The 23,195-nt window shown below is 43.4% G+C and overlaps 1 protein-coding gene across 9 annotated transcripts in view; it reads left to right on the forward strand.

Moving 5' to 3' along the window:
- The window catches only part of GRAMD1B (GRAM domain containing 1B), a 156,109-nt gene that overhangs the window by 54,442 nt on the left and 78,472 nt on the right, over window positions 1-23,195 (forward strand). For 4 of the 9 annotated variants that reach the window (XM_027444381.3, XM_072027759.1, XM_038167520.2 and 1 more), the window contains 2 exons: window positions 5,292-6,123; window positions 17,915-17,992. In XM_027444381.3, coding sequence (XP_027300182.1) covers window positions 5,762-6,123; window positions 17,915-17,992 — 440 coding nt within the window. In that variant the 5' untranslated portion in view covers window positions 5,292-5,761. Of the gene's footprint in view, window positions 1-5,291; window positions 6,124-8,297; window positions 8,376-15,949; window positions 16,049-17,914; window positions 17,993-23,195 lie in introns of those variants that run through there. The other 5 variants (XM_072027761.1, XM_072027763.1, XM_072027760.1 and 2 more) reach the window with 3 other exon arrangements.

Below are 23,195 nucleotides of genomic sequence, written 5' to 3' on the forward strand. Positions count from 1 at the left end.
TGCAGGTAGCACGTCATTTATTCTCTCTGGACTCAGTTTGATTCCTGCATTTCCGATGTCAGAGCCTTGCGAGCCGTCTGTGCTGCAAGCCCTGAGCTTGGGAGCCACTGCTTATAGCCTCGCAGAAATCTTTGTTGGAGTCAGGCCATGTAGAAAGCACACAGTGATACTTGCTAAAGCACTTGGGGTTTTCCTTTGAGTCAGGACAAAGGCCCAGGTGGAAAGCAGAGCCACGTAACCTCTGTAACCTCTCCTTACAGGAAGGGCACGCTGTGTACCGTAGTCTGAGATTCAAGTCTGAGCTCTTCTGATTAGGTAAAGCTGTCCTCTTCTGGACTGACTTCTGTTTAATTGCATAATCCTTGATTCATGAGAAAAATGACTGACCTTGTGAGATGCTCAGTTACTAGACTGTTGGGTATTCTGGAAGGAACACATCTTTTTCCTTTGCATTTTGTTTGAAATATTTTTTTCTCTTACAGTTTTGCACATGTGCAGAATGGAAACAAATACCAAAACCTTACTGTCTGCATTTTGGCTGAATTTGTTTCTCCTTTTGCGTAGTACCACCTTAGATTTTGAGGTCTGTGCATATGGTGCTTGTTTTATAAGGGACTGTTTGTGGGGGTTCCTTCAGGCTGTCACCCTGTGCTTTTCTCCAGGCTGACTGTTAGTGTCAGAGGGAAGGGGCTATTGTAGGTATTTGTCCAAAACCCACAAGTGGTAAAGATTGCAAGAGCCTTGTGCTTAAACTTAAGCCACGTGTCTAATTTTTGGTGCCTAAAACAGGGGAAAGTTAAGTTCATACCGAAACTGTTCAACTGAAGCATCGAAAAAAATCATTTTCTTTTTTAATTTTTCCTCAGAGGGAGGATGTTCATACTGCAACACCCAGGTGAATATGTAGTGTAAGCTGCGGAGATCATCATCATCCTGTGGTGCAAAACGCAATATGCTGCTTAGCTGTGCATGTTTCTGTTCGCTCTGCTTTCAGCTGACAGATTAATTTCTGTTGCTTGTGTTTGGGTATTGGCTGGGTTGCTGACGTGCTGAAAAGCCTGACTGTACTGAGCCCTTGTTAGGCAGCGTGGTGTGGAACTGGGATCTCTGGTGCTGCTTGCGTGTGCTTTAGCAGAGGGAGGCAAGGATTTAATTCAATCTGTTCTTGTTCTTTTTGGGTAAAACGAAGTTTAGGTATGTTCATATTCTTAATTTTTATTTTGGTATGAGGAGTTTTTAGTACTGCCTTTTTTTTTTTTTTTTTTTTTTTTTTTTTTTTTGTGCAGGTCTGGGTTAAATACAGCAAACTTAACCGGCCTGAGCTAGTGAAGCAGGTATTTTACCTGAATAGGAAAGAATGCGCTGTTCAGAGACCTTTTGTACTCACAGGCTTGTTCTGTGATTAATGGCGTGTGCTGTGAGCTGTGACCTGTTAGGAAAGTACTGTTACAGGTAGAGGAAATCCAAGGAATTCGGACAGAGTCCCCTTGATTCATTTGTATACAATGTGTGTAGTGCATAACAAAAATGCCAAGTTCCTGTGGAAATTAATTTGAACAAGTCACCCTTTGTTTTGCGAGGGACAGAGTTTAATCTATTCTAGATCTGGTCTTCTGGATTTATGAGGAGAAATGGGCTTCCTTTTGTGATGCTCAAGTGGTTTGTCTTGAGCAGTGTAAGTAGATAGTGCAAAATGATGATCCACGTCAGCTTTGGATGGTACAGAAAATTGAGGAAAATGTCCTGAAACCTTTGCCCTGTTGCCATATTCTGATGAAAGATTATTGCGAAGTAATGCTGATTTAATTTGTTTTGCTTGCTGATCTTTGCCTCAACTATCCCCTTTAATTTGGAGGAAATGCATTACCTGAAGAAATCAACTGTGAAAGGGTTGTCCTAATGCTGGAAAAATAGGTGCTGTGCTGTGTGAGTCATGATTGGTGCTTGCTGGATTTTGGATGGCAGCTGAAGAATCTGGGGTTTGCTGCCGTGTATGAGGCCAAAATTTGAATGCCTTAAATTGCGTGATACTGTTAGCAATAATGCACAGAGTGGAGTCTTTCAGCATTATCACTGACATGAGAATTACTTCTTTTGGGAGGCAAGATACAAATAGACACAGGCTAACCTTTAAGCAGAAAGCCCTGTTGAGCTGAGTGCTCTTTCAGCCCCTGCAAGTATTAATAAAATGGCCAGCAAGCAATATGTAAAGTAATAAAACACTTGGGCAAGTTCTGTATATTTAATTCTCTTAGGAGAGATTGGATACAACACAGCTAAGCCTACTGCAGCCCACTTCTGTCCCACGTTGTGACTTATTTCTGACACCGGCGGTAGAAGCAGGTGGTTGGTGCCAGATGATGCAGCTCCAGGCATGGAACTTGGGGATCAGGTTAACCTCCTGTAATGCACTTAGGGCACGTGTGCTCGGTGCAAAGCACAGCCTGCAAGTATGTGAGTGCTGCTGCTGTAACTGTGGGGCCATGGCTTTGCTGAGTCTAAACAGCCGACAGCCGGATTTCATGCTTGGGTTAGGTATGGTAACAGCGGGTGTAAGTGTAATGAGACTAAGCCCTGTCGCAGGGTAAAGGCTAGTAAAATGTGAAATTCCTGGTGGGGAACAACCCAGGCAGCAGTGAGAGTGAAACTGTCCTGACAGGAGTACTTCTACAGCAAGAATCTGGCAAGAGCAGCTCTCATGGAAGCAGCCACCTCGTGCTGTCATTGTGGTTCGCACAGAAATAGTCCTTGATCATGGGTGGAATTTTTCACTCTGTGGGTCAGGTGTTTGAGTGGTCTCTCCTATTACACAGCTTCTGGCTTTTTTTTTTTTTTCCTCAGAGGACAAGACAGGTGGTCAGCATCCTCTCTCCAAAATAAAAATGTCCTGAGAATGTTTGAGCACAAATAAGTGTTGCTTAGTAATCAGTGAGGTACTTGGAATTAAAGGGCTAGTCCCCGGGCATGGGTACCCGGTCCTATCCCAGCAGATTCCCGTGGCACAGCCCAAGAGAATCATTTGAGGCTGTGCAAATGGTGTGGGGAAGGAGCCCCTGTCTTGCTCAAGTGAATTCCAGTCATGTTCAGCGAGGCTGAGGATGAAGAAATTGTCCTGGCACAGCTATGGCAACAAAAAGCAGACTGGTGAAAGGTGAAAGGGCTGGTTCTGCCTTGCCAAAGAAAGCTCCAAACGCTGCTGTTGCCCACAGCAGTGCAGTACGAGTCTTGTTCAATAATTCATGTTGGTGGGGATTGAGGGTCTGCAGCATACTCTGTGTGATTTCTTACTGAAACAGGCAAAAATGCCAGCTTTTTGCCCCTGCTAATTACTGAAATAAGTGCAATGAAGCAGCAAAATCTTGAACGGGATAAAATATTTCACAGGAAATCAAACTCAATATATGGAACAAAACTTTGATAGCCTCCGAAGGGCTACTGCTCTGGTGGCTGCAATACATTAACAAGGGTGGGAGTTCCTTTTGTGGACGGGGAGGAGATTTAAGGGAAAGAACTTCTGTCCCTACCACCTTTTCCTTCTGCGAAAGTGAAGCAGAAGCAGAAAAGTCCCTTCCCACAGTTGCACGTAGTCTTGGTTAAGATTTAGGAATGATATTGTGTGGTTTTGAATCCCGGTTGCCTGAGGAGGAAGCTGAAAGTGAGTTCTGTGAGTTGACGGGGGCTGTGGGTTGATGGGGGCAGTGAGGGTACAGGTGGCTTCAGCGTGTGGTGGCACCAGGTGGCTCAAGGACTCAGGTCCAGGTTTCACATCTCCTTCCTCCTTTGTAATACGGAATCAGCTCATGAGAGGAAAAGGGGGTGCAGCTCTCCTTATGCAGGTCTTCAAAAAGTAAACCGTGGCTGTCTATTCTGTAGATGTTTGTCTTTCAGAATTAATTGTTTTGACTTTTTTTTTTTTTTTTTTGATTTAAGTGGGTATTTGTGGAAGGTGTTCCGATTGTGTGTGCCAGGTGTATAGACACCAAGGTGATAGGAGCTCCAGAAACTGAAGTTTTGCTCAAGCTGGTAACTTACATGAGAAGCAGAGCAAAAAGGCAAGAGTAAAATAAGATCTAACATTTGGGGATCAAAAAATAAAATAATAAACTTGAACCACTTCCCCCTTGTTCTTGCTATTGCAAGTCTTCCTTTTTTTTTTTTTTTTTGATACGTTCAGTTATATAGGTCCAAGATTCCACAGTTTCTGATGCTCAAAGTTCTTGTGAGCTTTGTTTTCAAACAAAACTTTGAGGCAGCCCATGCAAAACAAAATATTTTGGTTTGGATCAACAAATATTTTCTAACCTGAAACTAGTATTTTTAAAGGTTCAGACTGTTGAACAATGAAAACCAAAGCATTGCCAGATTGAATTAGATGTTTTTATCTGACAGCATGCTTAAAATTCACACAGCTGGATTCTAGGCACTCTCTTAAAGAATTCACGTCATTTCTACCTGAAAATATACCTTAATGCAGTTTCATCCAGGAGCTGCTTTAAAACATAGGGGATCTTGATGGAGAATCACTCTCACACTCACATCCTTTCTGTTTTGGTTTTGTTACCACAATTTTGCAAGGCTGGTTGGAAACGGCAATTCCTCCCAGTGCATGACCCTCGGTAGAGCCTCCTTAGCATGTTCAGTGCCTGGGAATCTTCCATGTAGCATGTGTATTCATCCCAGTCTAAAATCTGTCCTGCACGTTTAACTGTCTTTGTGGTGTCTTTGTTGGTTCCTGGACCTGAGGCCATTCATCACCCCCTGTGTCATTTTGGAAGCAGCGCTGCCCTCCAGGAACTCCCTTTTAGCAGCTTTTGCTCCCGTGAGCCTGAGCTCCAGCACCAGCCGGCTCCCAGCTCTGGTGCCACCCGCTGCCACTGCCTTGGGAGCTTTTCCTCAAGCCCTCTCCTTCTCTGCCTGTTCTGTGAGCAGACAGTGGGACAAAAAACCCCTAGCCTTGCCAGAAGGCTGGAAGTCCAAGTTCGCTTGTTCCCTCCCCAAGCAGGGGGGCTGTCCAAGCAGGAAGGTGGGACGAGGGGAAAGCCTGTCCAATTGGCTCCCACAGAAAGTTATTTTCCCTTCTTACCCTTGTCATTCGGTTGATTTGTGGCAGTGGCATATTCGGTAATATAAACCCTGTCCCTCGGGATTAAGAGTGCAGTTACACTTGGAGCAGCTGCCTGCACATGTCTTATCCGCTACAGAAAAAGAACATGCTGCTGCTCCTCCTCTTTCCTGATTTTATCAGTATCGTTTCTTCCCTCCTCCTTTGTCTCTCTCTGACCTCCTCACAGCTCCACGCCGCTCCATACTTGCTTCGTCTCTTGAGAAGACCACAGCTGAGTTTCCCAGCACAGCCCCAGGAGGTTTTTTCCTGAACCAACGTTAGGCAAAGAGGACAGAAAGCAAAGGAAAAAACAAAACAAACAAACCTGAAAGTGAGCCAAGCTGTTGCAAGCAACCCTTGTGTTGGTGCTAAACCTACTGCTTTGAGAGCCGGGGCAGGGGAGGGACCTTGTTTTGCAGAGAGGGGAAGGACAAAAGAAACTTGAAACTGGCTTCCCTTGTGGCATGTCTGTCCTGAGCACCCCTGCCTGTTAAATGAAAGCACCTGAGCACCAGGAGGCTTCCTGCGAGAGAGGGAGGGCGAGAGCTGGACTGCGGGAGGGAGGGGAAGGGCGAGCTGTGGTTTTTGCGGTGTGGTTTACACGGAGATCAGAGCTAGCGTGCCTGGGGGTGGGAGCAGGAGGAGAAAGGGCATCTGATGCCAGCCGCCAACATGACAGAAACCCTGCAGCTCCCTGCACTGCAAGTCCCAGAGCAGCAGGTGGTGGAGGGCGGCCGTGCCTGGTCCAGTTCGTCCACCCCCACCCTGCGCAGGAAGCGCTTCAAGATGAGGCGGATGAAGAATGTGCAGGAGCAGAGCCTGGAGGCCAGCAGGTATCAGGATTCTCCTTCCTCCAGCAAGGAATACCTGCAGCTCCCCTCCATTGAGATCACCCCGTCCAGTGACGAGGACACCCCCTGGTCCAACTGCTCCACACCCAGTGCCTCCCCGCGGCGCAAGCGCTTCCTCCTCCGGAGGTGGCTGCGTGTGAGAGAGAAGAAGGAGTACAGTGAGAGCAGGTATGTTCTTGGCCACTCTCCCTTCCCTGCTTCCGAAAGAGCCTTTCCACAGCGGTTAGGGCCTGTTGTTCCCCCACAGGTTTTGGTGGGATTCTCCCAGGAGCTTTGCCCTCACCTAGTGGCTGGAATGGGTAAAGTGGTTGTTGGAGTTGGTGATGCCACACCAAATGGCCTAATCCTTGTGCCCAGACAGCGGGCATGATAGAAACAGTAGCGCTAGGGTCATCCACGTCCCTTTTAAAGGCAGTGCAGATCCGGTGGAAAGGACTTAGGTGTGAGTGAGGGAGACTGTCCCTAAAGAATGGGTGGCAAGGCTAACATTGAGGCATCCTTCAGAGACCTTTGGGAGAGAGTGTGGCAACATCTCTCGGGGGATTACCAAGACAGGGAGTGAAGATGCTAAGCCTTGGTCAGTGTTTGTATTTGCGGTGTTCATATTTATCCCCTGAGACGTTCTCTGAAGTCCTACACTCACTTGCTGACATTAGGACAAAGAGGAGGAGATGGAGACATGGCAGCCTTGTGGTTGTTATGTGGGTCTGCGTATCAGGATGTCTGGGTTCCATTCTTGGCTGCTTTCCAGACTTGAAAGTCACTCTGTCTTTTGGCTCAAAAGCAGAGGACGAATAATTCTAAGACCTCCAAGAGCCTGTCAACACAGCAAAATTAATGCCCATGAGTTACAGTGTCACCATTTGAAGAAAAAGCTGTGCGTTATCTAATACTGTGCAGGTGCAATTGGTGCCTACATCATAATGTAGTTTACTCTACTTTTAGTGCCAGAGCGGAACAATGTATGTCTTGTGAAGGACCTAAAAACTACAAGACACTTTTTTCATGAGAAATTAGTGTGTTATACATCATTATACTAGCTTAGTGCTGACTAATTTTTCTTTTGTTGCACCTCTGTGTGGGTTTATTCCTGAATGTACGTACCACACTTGCATTAAAAAAAAAAGACAGACATGAAGTCCCTTACTGCTTCTGCTCCCAGCTTACCAGGTTGTCTCACTGACTGTTACCCTAGTATTTACAGGACAGAGCTTTCTTCTGTTATGCCCTTTGAGTATGTGGTAACTTGTCACACAAGTTCCCTTTTGCAAGGTCAATCCATCATTTTATTAATTTTCAGGGAAGCTTCAGCAATAAATGCATGCCACCAAGGACTTTGAGCCCTTTCTGAAAGTTAGCATTGAAAAATATTGCTTGGTTGAGGAATATTACTGGATTTTGCTTAACTGTAGTGATGTGATTCAGGCTATAGCATTGCAAACATGCGAAGGATAATGCATAGGGCATATGCTGAAGTGTCAGAATCACAATTAAGTTCTGAATTTTAACAGAACAGCTTTTACAGCTGAAGAATCTTCATTTGGGTTTATCATTAGTGAAAGTCTGAGAGAGCAAGACAGATTTCTTTGTAAATGTGTAAAACAACAACAACAACGAAAATAAACAAAATCAAACCCACGCCACCACCACTTTGTATCTTTATGTACACATGATATTTCCATGGCTGTGCTGACAGCTGTCTCCTTATTAATCTTTCTAAAGATGTTTCTGCCTTAACCTTGGTTGTGTTTTTGAAGTGGTGACTGGAAAAAAGCTGAAGCAGTTGATGGATTAGGTGGCATTAACATACCAAAGCCAGCATGGCACCTCCTTTCTTCATAAGTAGCAGGCTCCAAATCTGTCCCCTTTGCAACGGAAAACATATGATGTTTTCAAATGGAATTTTTCCCTTCCCAGTCCAGAGGGGAAAAAACCTAGATTGGCGGTCAGTGTGTGCTGAGTGTCTGGGCTCAGAGGCAGAGCTCATCACCAGGCTTCCAAAAGCTCAGCAGGCATAGAAACAACACAGAGCGCGCAGTCTCTGTGGAGAGCTTGTCACGGGAAGAGCGATGAACCCTAAAGGGATTTTGTGGCATTAATTTGAAAGAGATGTAGCAGCTACGGGGTAGTTTACTGCACCCTGAGGCTGTTGTATGTGAAATGCTGCTCTAAAATTGCAAGGCAGGGGGCTGGCTTTCTGGGAAGCAGACTGATGCTGCCCATCTACCTTCCCCTCCTGAAGACTTGGTCATCTAGAGCACCAGCTCTTTCTTGCTGCTGTTTTATTTGTGATGCTGTTCTTAACAGATGGCACCTGTCACTTACTGTGCTATTCATTTAAGGGAAACAGACCTGTACGACTCCTGTGCAGCGGAGGCTGAAGCATTTTGTCTAGTGGTTCCTCCACCAAGCCCTGCACGGTAATGATGTTTGAGCTGTCCAGCTGGTTAATTGTGAGTGCCCTAACAGTGATTCCCAGTGTGGTCAGTGTGGTGTGCGTCTTCTGGTAACAGAGACATGCTGCTAAGTACCTGACTTCCCAGGCTTGTGTTCCCGAGTTTCACCTGGTAAAGTGTGCAGCCATCAGCATGTTTTTCCCATTGGAAAAAATGAATGCTGTTCGCTTCTGATTGCTCCATCTTCCTAATTGAATTGTTGTGAAGCACTTTTTTTTTTCTTGAGTCTAATAACCTTAACCCTGTCATGGGGCCAGCTAGCTGCCTGCTTGGCAGGGTTTTCCCAGGAGAGCTGGTAGCTGAGAGCAAGCTGTGCACCAGCTGATTCATTCCAGTGATGCATGTGTTGCTCACGCCCCTGAGCAAGAGCAATAGCTCTGTGACCATTAGCATACAGTAAGCATCCAAGTGAATAAACATTTGTTTTCAGGACTTAAAAGCTGTCTGTAATGCTCCGGGTCTGATGAAAGCTGGCTGTTTTTTTTTTTTTTTTTTTTTTTTTTTTTTTTTTTTTTTTTTTTTTATCTGGAAACTCTAGCCTATAAAATGTTTTATAACACTGGTTAGTTTTTAATAACCTGGATAATTTTAATGGTTGTTTGCCTACTGGTTCTCTACAAGCTGTTAGGTGGTTGATAGTGAGAGCAAAAGAGTATTTCTTTTAATTAAAAAGGAGAGGGGGCACATAAGAGCCTAGCTTGCCTATAACACTGAGCTCTCTTCAAGACGAGACAGGAGGAAGAAGCCATCTTTCTGATAGATGGTTTTTCCTGTTAACTTGTGCTTGTACAAAATCATGATGATCCAGACTCCATTTGCTCTGGGGGACTTGCATGGTCACTCAGTAACTTGAATTATTTCAGAAGGGATATAGACAGCTGCTTAGCTATGCTCTTTGTCCATTGTTTACTACCCAGTTAATAACAGGCATTGCTTACCTGCATACGGCTTTGTAAAGTACGAATCCTGCACACAAGGGCACAGAACTTGATTGAGGCTGTCCTCACAGACTGCATCTGGTAGCTTTTGGCTATGCATGCATTATTATGAATGTGCATTATTGATGTGGGGGATGTGTCCGTCTGCTTTAACTGATTTATTTACTTAAAGCCACCCTTTCTAGTAATGTCTGGGACTACAGTGATTCTGAATGTGTGTAATGCAAGAACTGTAGAGAGAGAAGATGACTTGGGCTCGAAGCACTGCTCTCCTTTTTGCCTTAAAGCTGGTATTGAAATGAAATCTTGTCTGTCCTTTCCCTGGCAGAAGCTGAGAGTAAATAGGTGCCCCTGCACTGCTGTGGCCCGACTTCAACTCTCGTGTGAGTGCTCCCCACCAGCACACGTGTAATAGTTGAGGTGCAGTAAATCGCTTGCTCTTGAACAGTTTGCCATGAGTTATTCATGCAGGGCACAGGTTGTGCTGGTGGTAATCGGACTGTGCTCCACTCCTGTGGGGAAAAATAAGCCAGAAAGCAGAAGATGGAAGAGGTTTCAAGTCACGCTTTGCTTGTCATTATTCCTTGCTGGATTTTCTCTCCTGACATGTCCGAGAAGTTGTACCTTGATGCCTGCAGTCCCTTCCCAGAGCTTCATTTCGTCTGAGCTCCCCAAGATAATGTTTTTTTTGTTTGTTTGTTTGTTTTTTTCCTGTTAGCACTTGTCCAAAAAGTCAAATTCTCATCTGTTACAGCATCCAGGACAGCTTATTAAATATAAAATGTTGGTGCTCTGAAGAACTATTTTGTTTTTAAAGTGGATTTTGTTGGATCAATATGGAGTTGATTGTTCTGCAGTTCTTGACACTTCTGAAGATGGATGTATTTGGTTTGGTCTTCTGCTGGAGTTAAGTGCTAAATGACAGGTTCAGCTAAAGGGAAAGGACTTGCCCAAGTCCTAAAATGACTCTAGCATCTTTAACTCAAGCTGTTAAAAATGAGGTATATTATTAAAAGCATTTCATCTGATCTGACGAAAGGGTGTGTGATGAGGAGATAGAGGTCTCTTGAATTTCCAGACACAAAACCATAGAGGTTTTACAGAAGAAATTTTCACGGCTTATCTGATAGTAGGAACCAGATGCCATGCTGGGTGATTTTTTCATACTGTTCAGCAACGTGCTTTGTGTGGCTGTTACCATTCACATTCACCGTCAGAAAGAGGTAACATTTCCATTTTTTTTCATTAAGGAAAAACATTCCTATGTAAAATCTCTTGGTCAGCCTAGTGAGACACATCAGGTGAGAGGGAACTGCTGATTTGTTGGAATTCACACTAAAAATATTATTATAAAGATATCTTAAATATTCTGATTTTTAATGAAAAAATCTTTAATTTCAGGTAGTTCATAATGCTTTTGCTTTGCTTACTGAAGTTGCAATTTAGTCTGTTTCTGTAAAATAATGATAATCTTTTTCCTTCCACACCCAGGTAAAATACTGTGGTGCTTTCTAGAGGAAAAACCTCTAATGAATGCTTGAGATAGTGCTGTTTCTCCCCCTCCCCTAAATAACTGCTAAAGGTGAAAAATAAATATCAAAAGCTACAAGAGTAATGGCTGTAGAGCTTCTCGCATCGTGGAAAGGCAAATAGTGCTTGTGTTCTCACCTTTGGGAAGGCAGCTGGCGGGAGGTGGCATCAGTGACAGCATTTACTGACTCGGAAGAAGGACTGGAGGATGGGAAACGGTTCGAGTCCCACGCTGCTTGTGATTGAAAGGAAGACTGAGGTGGCTTGGTGGCCTGAGGTTTTGTTCATTCCATGCCATGTAATTGCTGAGAACTTGCAAAAATGAGTACTTCTGCCAATGGTTTTTCTCAGGTTGTCTGGTTTCTAGAAGCTTCCACGTTTCAGTTTTAGACTCGAGAGGAAGTGGGGATCCTGTCTGAGATATCAGGCTGCGGCAGGGAGTGCTCTGTGTGCTGCTCGAGGCTGCCAGCCTGAGGCTTTATCGCTTTTTTCGTAAATTCACGTTGAATTCGCACCGGTGTGAGGAACTGGCAGTTCCACAGGATGTCTGCAGTAGAAGAGGTCAATGGGTTGAATGTTTCATGGTCGGCTTGTCGGTGGAGTTGGTTAATTGAGGTTTTTGGGAGGATGCAGGTCAGACGTGGTATTCTGCAGCATAGAGTCCTGCTGGCAGAAACTCACAATACTGTGTCTAAATTTTTGGAATACATCTTTCCATGGTTTCCTCTTATACTACATTAAAAAAAAAATAATAATAATTAATTTAATTAATGTAATTTTTTTAAAAAATGTAATTAATGTAATTTTTCTCCTTTTTGAAGATGCAAGTTCAAATAAGGCCTCGCTTGTGCTTCCAGTGAACTGACTTTTTGGAACTGCAGCATGCATCTCTTATGTAGAGTACTGAGGTACTGTTTGCAGAGGATATGGTTTTATTTGATAATCTGTGCCAAGTGCCTGTGAATCTTACCAGCACTGTTTTGTTGGCTGAATTTTGCTGCCTTTGTGCAGCTGCTTGTGTTTTTTTAAATATTTATCTTTCAGGATTTGTGTGCTTTAGGGTGACCATTCACATGAGCATCAAAACTGACTCATTTGCAAACAGCCAGGAACCTAAATGCTGTTGATTTTACCTAGTCAGCAAATATTTCTGGGACCATCTGAACTTCATGTATACACAGTCCTGCGCTTGCCAGGATTTACCTGTCCTTTGTGTTCACCACCACAGTTCTTCGCTGGACTGCCAGGAAGGAAGGTTGCCCTGCTCCAGGTTCAGTCCGACTCCAACTGAGTGTGACTTCAAAGAGCGCCAATTAGTACTAATTGTGTTGGTCTGTGTGATAGATGGAACTGTTAGGTAGGGATTTGGCCAAGGCAGCTCGCTTATTCTCTTGCTCACTATTAATGGGTTTAGCCTGTAAACATTGCTCCCCCTGCTTTATCAAACTGAGTTAACAGAACACAAAGGTCTTGAGGAAGAAGCGCCCCTTTGGATTTTGGACATGCTGGTAATGTTACACAGGCTCCAGCTTGTGTGGGCTCTGTTTATTTATTTGTTTTTTGTTTTTTTTTTTTTTGTTTGTTTGTTTAAAAGTCCTTAAGTTTTCACTTTACAGCTCTGCCATTCATTCATGAGCTTGGCTATGAGTTTTCCTCTCCCCTCTGCATTTCCATTTCAACTTCAGTTCATTTAATCAAGGTGTTTGCCACCTATCTATGTATATATACGAAGAAACTCTTAAGTCCTTAGGTGGAGCTGGGTTGCACAAGCCAAATGGGCACTGGGATCCTTAGAGGTGTTGCGGTGCCATCTGCCACCTGCCTCCCATGGGGCTTGGTATCAGTGCGGTGATTACAGTTCACTGAACACGAGCCTCATCTTTAATAAAGCCCGGTGTTAGCTTGCTACCTTCAGTAACAAGCATATGTTACCCCTGACAACTTGGCACCTGTATGCTGAGAGTGGGAGCTTGCAGCACCATCAGTGCTGGTGCTCTGACTTCAATTCACAGGCTGAAAGCTTTAAGGCTATCGAAGGACAGCCCTTCTTGATGAGTGAGGCTGTTCGTTATCTGATGGAATAACAGATGGTGATTTCCTAGCTTGACAATTTCCTCTTCATCACCCTTGCTCCCTTCTCTGTCCCCTCCACCTTGCAGTTCCCTGGCGCGTGTAACAGCCCCGTTGCTGCTGCAGCCATAGAAACCCGGGGCTGCTGATGGCAGGGATTTAATTTGCTCAGGGCATTGAGATGCTGCTGGGCAGCTGGGACTGGGAGGTCTTTCTGCTTCCTCGTGAGGAATAGAAGGGGGCTACATGCTGGGAAGGATGGGAAGAGCAGGAGGGTGAAATGGAAGGTAAAATTGTTCTGTCTTTAATGAGCTTCTCCAGCCCTGTGGGGGGAAAGTTGGAGGAAACTTTTCTTCTGGCACACCTGAGGCTTGCAGTTTAGGATTATCTGGTAGTAGTATCCTACATTTAAGTTGCCATGGAAAGATGGGGAAAAACATTTACCAGAGTTTTCAAATGAAGACTGTTTTTTTTTTTTTTTTTTGCATTGTAAAATTTAGTGTTTAAAATACTCCCTTTTTTTTTTTTTTTTTTTTTTTTCAGCTGAATTAAGGGTTTTGGCTTAAAATACAAGAATCGTATTTAAAAGGGATGATCAACTTAATTTATTTTTTTTGGTCAGCTTGGAAGTAACCATAACACACCATATTACTACTGCTATGCTTTTTCTGGTGGCAGTTTGTCAGACATGCTGGACTTTGTGAGGTGTGTGCTTTAATGCAGGTAGGTTCGTGTCTTGGTGCTTGCAGCTGGAAGGATGGAGGAAAATAAACACCCTGTAGTTTGGATAACTAAGCAGCTTTGTGAATTTTAACAGAAGCCTTGATGCAAGTTCACTTTTATTGCTTAGAACCTGCATATCTTTTAGTTTCACAGAAAAATTGAAAATATTCATATCATGATATATCAGATATTAGCTTTGTGTTCCAGGAACAGTTGCCACAGTTGCAGAAAGCACTTGTAGAGGTTGTATACCTGTCAATTACCTATCCTACTTCTGTGAAATGCTTAGTACTGAACCCAAAGCCTATGAATACAGGGTTTAATTAAGAAAAATGAATAGGGAATATTCATCTGTGTTCAGACTTGAAAAGTTCTATGTGAAATTATTCGCTGAATAGCTGTGACTAACAATAACCTTCTGAAGACCACAGACTCCTGTGAATAACTGATTCTCCAAGCTCGTGAATTGATTCCATCTTCCATGACAGCCGTTTCTTCCCCATTCCCTTGCTCACCCCGATCATCCATCACTGTTGAAAGAATTTCCTTTGAATAAAAGCCTGCCAGACTCACACCTGCAGATACACAAGTACAGTGAGATGTTTTCTATCACCTTTTCAAAGCATTGTCAGAAACGAAAGGCAGAGTTGGAGAGGGAGCACTAGTTTCTAGTGGAGTCATTTATCAGATACAGCTATCCACACGTTTCAAGTTAGGAAACACAAGTTGAGACCCATTTCTCATTGCTTCTGAATGCGTTTGTAGTTGAATTCCTTTAAAGAAATTGCCCTTCCTCTGATTTAAGGACAAGTAATGGCATCTGTTATAAGTGCCAGACTAGATGCTTTTTCCCACCCATCCAATAATGTGTGAGTGCTATGAGAGCATTGTTTAAGTGTGGTTAAAGCAATCTGTGTGTGTTCCTGCCTTGCTTTGGTGGCATGGATCATGCTGTATTGATACCTTCCAAGGTGGAATTGCTGAAGATGCAGATCTATCAAAGTTTGGCCTGGGTTGGCAAATTTGTTAGGACTGGTAAGTGGAAAGCAGTGGGAGACCACACAGGAAAAAACAGTCACGTACTCTTGCTTGTGATCGTGACTTTTCATAACGCTTCCAGACATATCTGGAAGGTACAGAATTCCCAGAAAACCCCTGCTGTGCAAACATTGACACGAGTGTCTGAACTTTGAAATCTGGACAGGCACCTTAGTAGAAGATCTGCTTAGCTTTAAAAGCCTATTTGTGCGTAAAATGAGAGATTGGCACTGCCTTACCATTTAGACTGAAATCTGAGTAAAATGAGATATTACACCCCCTGCCCCCCAACAAAAAAGCAAGAAGATAATAGCACAAAATGTAATTTAAAACTTGCTGAGACCAGGTCTGAGAAATGTTTAAATATTTAACTTTGAGTGGCATAAGGTCGGGGAGATGAATTGTGATGAGCATTTTTAAAGTACGTTTTGCACTTTGATCTCTAGTATCAGCAGTCTACTCAAGTTCACTTTTGGCAGGATTTGGAAGAGGTGATTTTTGTGTGCGACTATCTCATGAGCATTCATCTAAGTGCATGTACATAGGTCACGAAGTTGATGAAAACTGTTTAACACTTATAACGTATTAAAGATGCTGGAAAAGAGACAACAGAACAAGCATCCTTAGGAATGGACTGTTTTCTTCTGTGCTTTCTTTTACTGATTTACTAAGACTCTTAAGCAGCTTTTAGCCTTCTCTGTTAATATAAAACCTCAATGTCTGTATGTAAAGCTTTCCCCCGTATTACTTCTCAATACAAATCACACCTTTCTTATTTCCTTATAAATATAGCCAATACAAGAGCAGCAATTTGTTGTTCCACCACCTCAGAGGAACACTGTCATCTTAAAAGCAGGTTAACTTGCAGTGGACCGAAAAGTGTAATGAAACAATAGCTCTGCATTTCAAGTGCTCTCTGCTTTTTAGGGGGTTTAACAGCTGCACTGTCTGGTAATCAAAACATTGAAATGGTTTTTCTCTGTGTGAAGAGCTCTCAAACTTGTGGAAAGCTTCCATGCAAAACACTGCTGCAGTGAAGTAGGAGGGGGAAGAACTGATCTCCTTCTTCTGGTGTTTCTTTAATTTCTTGTCTTGAGCATTCCCGAGTGATAAGGAAAGGGGACAAGGTGTTGTACTGCGATGTGTTGTGACATCTGTATTCCATTAAATTTTAACCCTTGTTTTGAAGGGCTGTCTGAACAGGGCATTTAATGACAGTTGAGTGAGCATGAAAAGGTCTAAGGTACGTCTTGTATAACTGTCTAAGAGTAAAGTTTCAAGTGAGATTCCCAGCATTGCAGGAGCTGTAGCTGGGCTGTGTTACATTGGGACTTTTTGGTAAGTTTCTTTTCTGCTTAATCAAAACTGAACTGGCAAAGTTTTGGGAGAGGTTTTTTATTTATGAATTGACAAGTAGGAATAGTCCCTGGATCTTCAAGGGGAAGAGACAGGCCTTTTCCCCTCGCCTTTTTAGAGTAAGAAAGGAAAATGTTCATTACCAAGGGATGTGGTATTCACCTTAAAGCTTATGAACAGTCTCCCAAGAACACAAACTAATCAAAAGGATGTTTTTGCTCTGTGAAGAAAAAGATGGGGCTGGAGGGGGGGGTTGGGTGGTTGGATTGCCCCTTTTTAAAAAAAAAAAAAAAAAAAAAGAAAAAGAAAAAAGAAAAAAAAGCCGCTAACAAGCCACCGTATTCTTATACAGATTTGTTGAAGCAATGCTATTTAGTACCTGAGGATGTAGCTCTCTGTCGCTGACGTAGTTTCTGGTTCTAGTTCCTGTTCTGTCTGCTTAGTGGTTTCTTCGTGCCTTGGAAGTACCAAGACAATTACAGATGAACTTCTAAGCCTCTTCATGCTTTGCTCTGTTAATTTCTGTGGTGGCAAAAGTAGTGCTTTTTGCATAGGGCTTAACAAATATGTTGACTTACCTGAAATGATAATTTTATTTATCCTTTCTGTACTGTAATTGAGTTGAAATGCCTAAGTAGATGTAGGTAAGAGGAGCTGTAACAATTTCTTCATGTGAGCACAGAGTACATTTAAAGAAGTAAAAGAAATGGGGTTTTTGGGTGAATTGATTTGAAGAGAGACAGAAGAGAAATGAACAAGTAGACTTGACAGAAAAATCTCACTATGGTGTTTTAGTGCTGTTTTACCCAAAAGTAGGTCTTCTGGAGGCTTAATGCTTTCTAAGAAGAAAAAAAAAATGCAGTATGGGCCTTTTTGAAACTGCTTCTGTGCCTTTGGTATGTGATGTGCAATCTATTACACAGATTTGTCTACACTGCAGTAGAAGCTGTGATTGCAGCATGCATCTGTATACCTGAACTGGTTTTATTCAAGCTGCTTAGGTTCTGCCAGCGGTGAACAGAGAGTGTTTTAGCATGGTGTGTGTTCAGGCAAATGCATCCAGTGTCCCAGGTGGGGCTGGACAGTTTGTGCTGAAGCTGTGTTGCCATGGCTCCATAGCCAGGGTACCCAGGCTGTGCAGATTAAGGATGCCCCAAGAATATCTGTGTTGTGCTGCAGTCGGGTATCTGAAGGCAGAATCAGACCTGTTGAGGGCTCAGAAGGAAAGCTCTTGCAAAGAAACACGAAGCTATAGAAATGAGAAGCAGGAACGCTGATGAGTCCCTGGAGCAGGCTGAGGCTGCTAGGAGGGAATAAAGGCAACATCATACAATGGATTTAAAAAAATAAAAATAAAAATAAACACCTCCAAATTATCCATTTAAAGGGGAAGAGTGACATCTTGTGGGCTCAACATGCAACTCTCCATTAGAAATTTGGTGGTGACCACTTCTGGCTGCTTTATCCTTAAAAAGAGTTCATTTTAACTGCTCTTTTGTCCTGCTGTCCGGAAGCGGGGGCATATGAACAGATAGTGGTTTGGTAGTTGAACGTTAAGCTGTATGAAACCATTGTGGGGTGGTGTGATGAAACACTCTGTAGACAACGTGCAAGGTTACTTCTGTATCTGAAAGTTCTTAGAAAAGCATTACTGACTGGAAGTAAGAGGCTTCGAACCAGTCACTCCTGTTGTATGTCAGATATGAGCTTACTTCCTTATATTTTTCTTTGTATCTCTAAATATATGAAGAATGAAGCTTGTGTTTTTTCTTGTTCTGGCTTTAAAATCAAAACGTTTCACAGGGACTTATCAAAATCTGTCTTAATTGCTTCTGTTTTCTATTGCAGCAGTCAGCAGAGCAGCCAGCAAAGCAGCCACGATGATGACTCGTCTCGATTCCTGAGCCCTCATATGCGTGACGACAGGTACGTCTGTTCATGCTCAACTAGGGGAAATTCCTGGAAACACTCAGTAAAATCAGATGGTCTGGGCTGACTGAGACCTCATTTTCCCTCTGTTTCTCAGTTATTTAACCAGAAATGTCACATACTTAAAAAAGCATGACTTAACCGGTCTTATCAATGCCTAAAAAAGGCATATTTTTCCATGTACTTAAAAGTAGAACTTGGGACAAACACATCCAGCCCATGACGTAGCCTAAATTTTATCCTCAGGCTCATTCTCAGACTAATTCCCTGAAACTTTATCTGGTATAGAAAGCTTCATCAAATCCCCTCTGTATTGATCATTAGCAGCTCTGATCCTTGAGTGTACAAGTGAAATTTTGTATGTAATTCTTGTCCCTACCAAGTACAATATTGAGACTGGCTATTGTATTTTAGATGTGATGTGTGGGGACAGTCCCCAGGTGTCTACAGCTCCTTTCTAGCAGCTCAGTAAAAAACTACTGTGAAGTTTGAGAAGCAACTTAAGTTTCTTGTACTTAGGGTTGATTAATGACTACTTTAAAGTGCAGTGTTGGCACAAAAGCTGTTGAAAAACAAATGCTTATTTTTGTGTGTGATTTATTGTTGCTTTGCCAAGGACTATATGATTATTAAGACTTTCGCTCTATCTTGTAATTCATCTTGTGAGTCTGAAACCACTTTTTCTTCTGCTGTGCATGAATTATGAGCCCTGAACTGCTGTCACCTTTCTGTCCTGGGCCAGCTCCTGCAGGCCTGTTTCCCTAATAACACCTTTGGGCCCCAGTGTTTGGTCTGGTCTTTGGTTTCTGAAAGTCGTGTGATTTTGTTACTGCGTTGCACAGGGGAGTTGTTGCATTTTCCTTAATGTTGTGATCGTGGATCATAGCTGCTGCATAGGGGATTATGAGAAGCATCTGAATATGGCTTCTGCTCTGTGTGCTCTTATTGTGGCATAGTCAGAGAAGAGCTTTGTTTCAGCTCTGTTACTCAGTTATTCCACGCAAGCTGTCTCTGAGGTCGAAGGTTTTTCCGACTGGCTCCAGGAGGGTAAACTCTTACCGAACTCTTACCAATTCCCCACTGTGATATCAGAGGCCAATGGATTGAGTAAGAACTGAATAGCAGCTGAGGAGGCATCTGAGGAATTGACTCACTGGAGAGAACATCCTGACCCTGAAGAGCTAATTAATATCCCAACAGAGTTTGGCTCTGAATTAGCACTTGGTAGTTGCAGCTAACCTTTTCTTCCATATGTTTCACTCCAATTATCGGTCTCTCTGGTGCTGTGGAGCCTGGCATAATTGACTAGTGGGGAGTGATGTTTGCAACTAGTAAATAAAGAACCTGACAGCAAAGCAGATGGACACTTAGATTATACCTGGGCTTCCTCTGTGTAATGCATGCTGGTATAGCATTTCATTTTGGACTCTGTAGGTTAAATAAGGTTAGGCTTCATTAATACTCTGATGAGGGTTTTCTGGACATAGGAAGATGGGAATAATTTGGAAGTGCTGCAGGTTTCACATGTAGACTTTTTGAGAGCCTTTAGACTGGTGCTGAGAGCATCTTAGTGTCTGGAAGAGATGCTTCAGCTGGAGCACTGTTGGAGCTCAGACCTATTTATGCAGGGCCGGGGTGGTGGAGAGCACGCTGACCTCTCTGTTATCAGGGGACCTGCAACATTCTTGCTGCCCGCAATAAATTTCAAGTTGGTTTGGTTTCATGGAAAAATACTGATCCTAAAATGACCCATATGAAGGCAAGTAAATTGTCTTTATCTCTTTTTCCTTTGCCAAAGTAATTTCATCGAGCTCTGCTAGTACAGCTGCTTTGGATAGCAGTGACTCTTGTCCATGAAACTTGACAAAAATGTCTTTTGGTAGTGAAATGCATTTCAAGTTTCCTGTAAGATGTGAAGTAGGCTAATGAAATCTTTGAGTGCTTGCTGTTCCTACTAGCAAAGTTGAAGGTGGTTTCTGAAGCATCTTGAAGCTGCCAGGCTTTTACAAATGAACGAGGAGGTACTTTCTCACTGTCCTTATGTGGTGGTATTTTGACCAGTAACAATGGGTCCTCAGACCACAGGTTTCGAGTTCTTCTCACAGTCGAAATGGTAAAGACCTGCAGGCAGTTCCCTCTGCTTGTTTCATTGACTTACCATACAGAAGCTGTAAGTAAAAATAACAAGGGTTTCAGCAGTCCTGTGAGTTGTGGTAAAAGCTGAGCAGAAGAGGAGACAGCAAGAAATCATGTGGTGTATACCAAAGGGTGCACCTTCTCTTGGCATGCTGCCCCTGGTGTTGCAGGCAGGAGTCTGTGCTGCACTGGAAGGAGCAGAGCAGAGTGAGCAAAGATCTGCACCCACTTCAGTACGTCTGGAAAAGTGCTGAAAGCTACTCCAGCCCAAATAAAGGGATGCTGAGTTTTTATGTTGACTCTGAGATTTAAAATATATATATATGGAGAGGAATACATAGCTGAGGATGGCCGACACCGAGACTAGGCAGAGCCAAGATCTTAACTGCGTGCTTTTCCTGTAAAAGATGGTACCAGGGAATGCTGCTAGTGGAGTTAACTGCTCGGTGATGGACTTCCAAGGATCGTGCTCCAACCCTCAGGCTCTTTCGGAGAAGACTCAGTTTTGTTCTGCTGGCAGATGCACTCGGTTCTCCCCAGCAGTTGTGTTCCTTGAGGTGTGAGCGCTGCTGTTGGCTGGTGCAGTGAGAAGTACGGCCATGGTCCAGAACCCGTGCCCTGACAAGGTGTCCTGCAGCACCGCGGTGAAGCAGGGCTGCCACTTGCGTGTATCTTCTCTGAGGAAAAAGCTGGCCTTCTGCACAGTCATGTAAGTTGTCATGTGTCTATCATACCTGATTGTTTATGCTGACAGGGAGCCCATACAGCTTTTATTTTGTCTTGGGGTAAATAAATGCTGTGCAGGTATTTTTGGGGCCATGTAAGGGAAAAGAGGCAGGCTAGAAGGAGAGCTGGGTTTTGCCTGGGCTCAGGTGCCTGCTGTCTGTGTGAGCTTGGGTGAATTGTTTCATGTTCTGTCTGTGTAATGAGGAGGTCAATTCTTTTCTAACCTCAGGAAAACAGATAAAAAAGATAGTGAGTTAAGTCTGTGGGTTGCTCAGATGCTGAAACACCCCAACCACATGAGTGTGAAGATAAGCAGCGGAGCTGAGATGGTGTCCAAATAATTGTGCTTGCAGTAGCTGCTTCATTTAAACTAATTCAAAGAGTGGACAAGGTTGGGATGCAGACGGACAGAGACTTGGGTGAAATATGTGCACGTACACAGTCACTAGTCCCTGTAACAAGACAAGGTTATGAATGAATTGCCTTGAACTTTCATCTAAATGAAGTCTAAGGTCATGAGCCTGCTTCTGTTTGAACCAAGGTCTTGTTCTTTGTCATGACGTTGAAGTACCTATCAGGTATAGGACGCGGGGAATTTTAATTAAGAGTAAATATTAAGCTACTGAACTGGAGGGAAAATCAGTCCTTAGCCTCATACACAGTCTGAGGAGGAGAAACACTGATAAGGTCAAAAGAGGAGTGTGAAAAGTACGGGGATAGAAAGCAGTAGGATGTGAAAAGGAGAGGAGAGAAGCAGGTAGCAGTTTACAGTGATCATATCAAAATGGAGGAAATGGGGAACAGCTAGTCTTACAATGTTTTGTTTTAATATGCCCTACATCTTGATTGCAGCTTAATTAGTCCCCCAGTGTGTACAGTATCTTGTTCTGATAATTCCAGGGCTGTGGGACTTGTTTTTCCTTTGCTTTCCTTTGTGTAAGTTACTAAGTGTTTCTCAAACAATGGCTCAAAATTTGCGAGAGCTTGCAAAAAGATTAGGGAATGGCTCAAGACATAGACAAGTTTAAGAAATTCTGCCTCCTGTTTGGATTTCTAAGAAGTTGTGTGAAGATCTGAAATGAGATCAAACTTTTAAGATGCTTGTGCCAAAGTTACATCCTTGGGGTGTTTAACAAGTCAGTAGGAGTTCTGTATTTTAGCAATGTACCCATGACTTGCTTATGCTGCATCTTCCTAGCCTGCATCCCTTTTCCCCCGACACGAAGAGAAGCTAGCATTAATGTACTGTGTGCCCATTTACCTGCAAGCGGAGGCACAACAAAGTTAGCTACTTCTGTTGGCCACGAGGGTCCTGATATTAGTTAAACACCTGAATAACCATTATTTGTCAGGGGTGGATGCAAGCATGGTCTTTAGGGAGGTTTTCAAAAGTGGTGAACCTGTTGTGAAGAGCTCAGGCGGAGGTTCCAGAGTGTCACAGAGCATAACCCTGATGCTTTTGCAGTAACTTTAGAGCTAGATCAATATCCATACTTCCTTTAAGCGTTCCTTAGTCAGCTGGATTTAACATTCAGTGGACTAACTTGGGAGGAGTTTAACCAGAATGGCACTAATCTCCTTCGTCACATCGGAAAGATGGTTAATAATTAGGGTCAGAGCTAGTGTCTTCCCTCTTCCTAATTGCTGCTGCTTCCTGAGCCCCAGCATTGACTCTTGGCTGTGGAAGACAGAAGAACAGTTTAAGAGCAGCTCTCCTCCACTCGGATTGCCAGATTTGCTACTGTCAGCAGAGCTGTTGTGAATGGAAATAGCACCTGCCCTGTTCCTCATACGCCAGCATTGTTCCTTTTGAAGACGGGCTGTTGTTAATTACAGTCTGCCTGGATCTGGCTCTGTTGGATAAGGCAGGCTGCTAACAAGCAGCTGGAATAAGATGAATTTTGTCTTTGTCTTAAATGGGAGTCGTCTTTTGCACCTGGCATCCCAGCTCATTGGGTCTGCCCTGTAAGAGGGTTAAGCCACCCGATAGAAAGTCATCTTTTCTCCCTAAAATCCTCAGTCAACCTCTTTGAGTGGAGATAAGGGTGCTCTCTTCACTGAAAGTCTGCGCTGGATTTGATTCATCAAAGTTGTGCTCCACTCACTGTCTCTTTTACTCTTGCTCTTTAGTTTTAAGGAAACTGAACTAAAATTTTTTTGTGACTTCAAAGCAAGAGCAGTAGTCCCTGTGCTTCCCTTCTCTGTGACTGAGGGGTGTGGAGGGACTGATACCTCTCCTGCTTGTCTTACTGGGGCCAGAGACAAGCAGGAGACCCAGCAGGAATAATTGGTGTGCTCATGCTCATGCACTTTGTTGTTGCTGTTGCTCAGCATGTGA

Source organism: Anas platyrhynchos, chromosome 25 (genome assembly GCF_047663525.1).
Source record: "Anas platyrhynchos isolate ZD024472 breed Pekin duck chromosome 25, IASCAAS_PekinDuck_T2T, whole genome shotgun sequence".
Classification (NCBI taxonomy): Eukaryota; Metazoa; Chordata; class Aves; order Anseriformes; family Anatidae; genus Anas; species Anas platyrhynchos.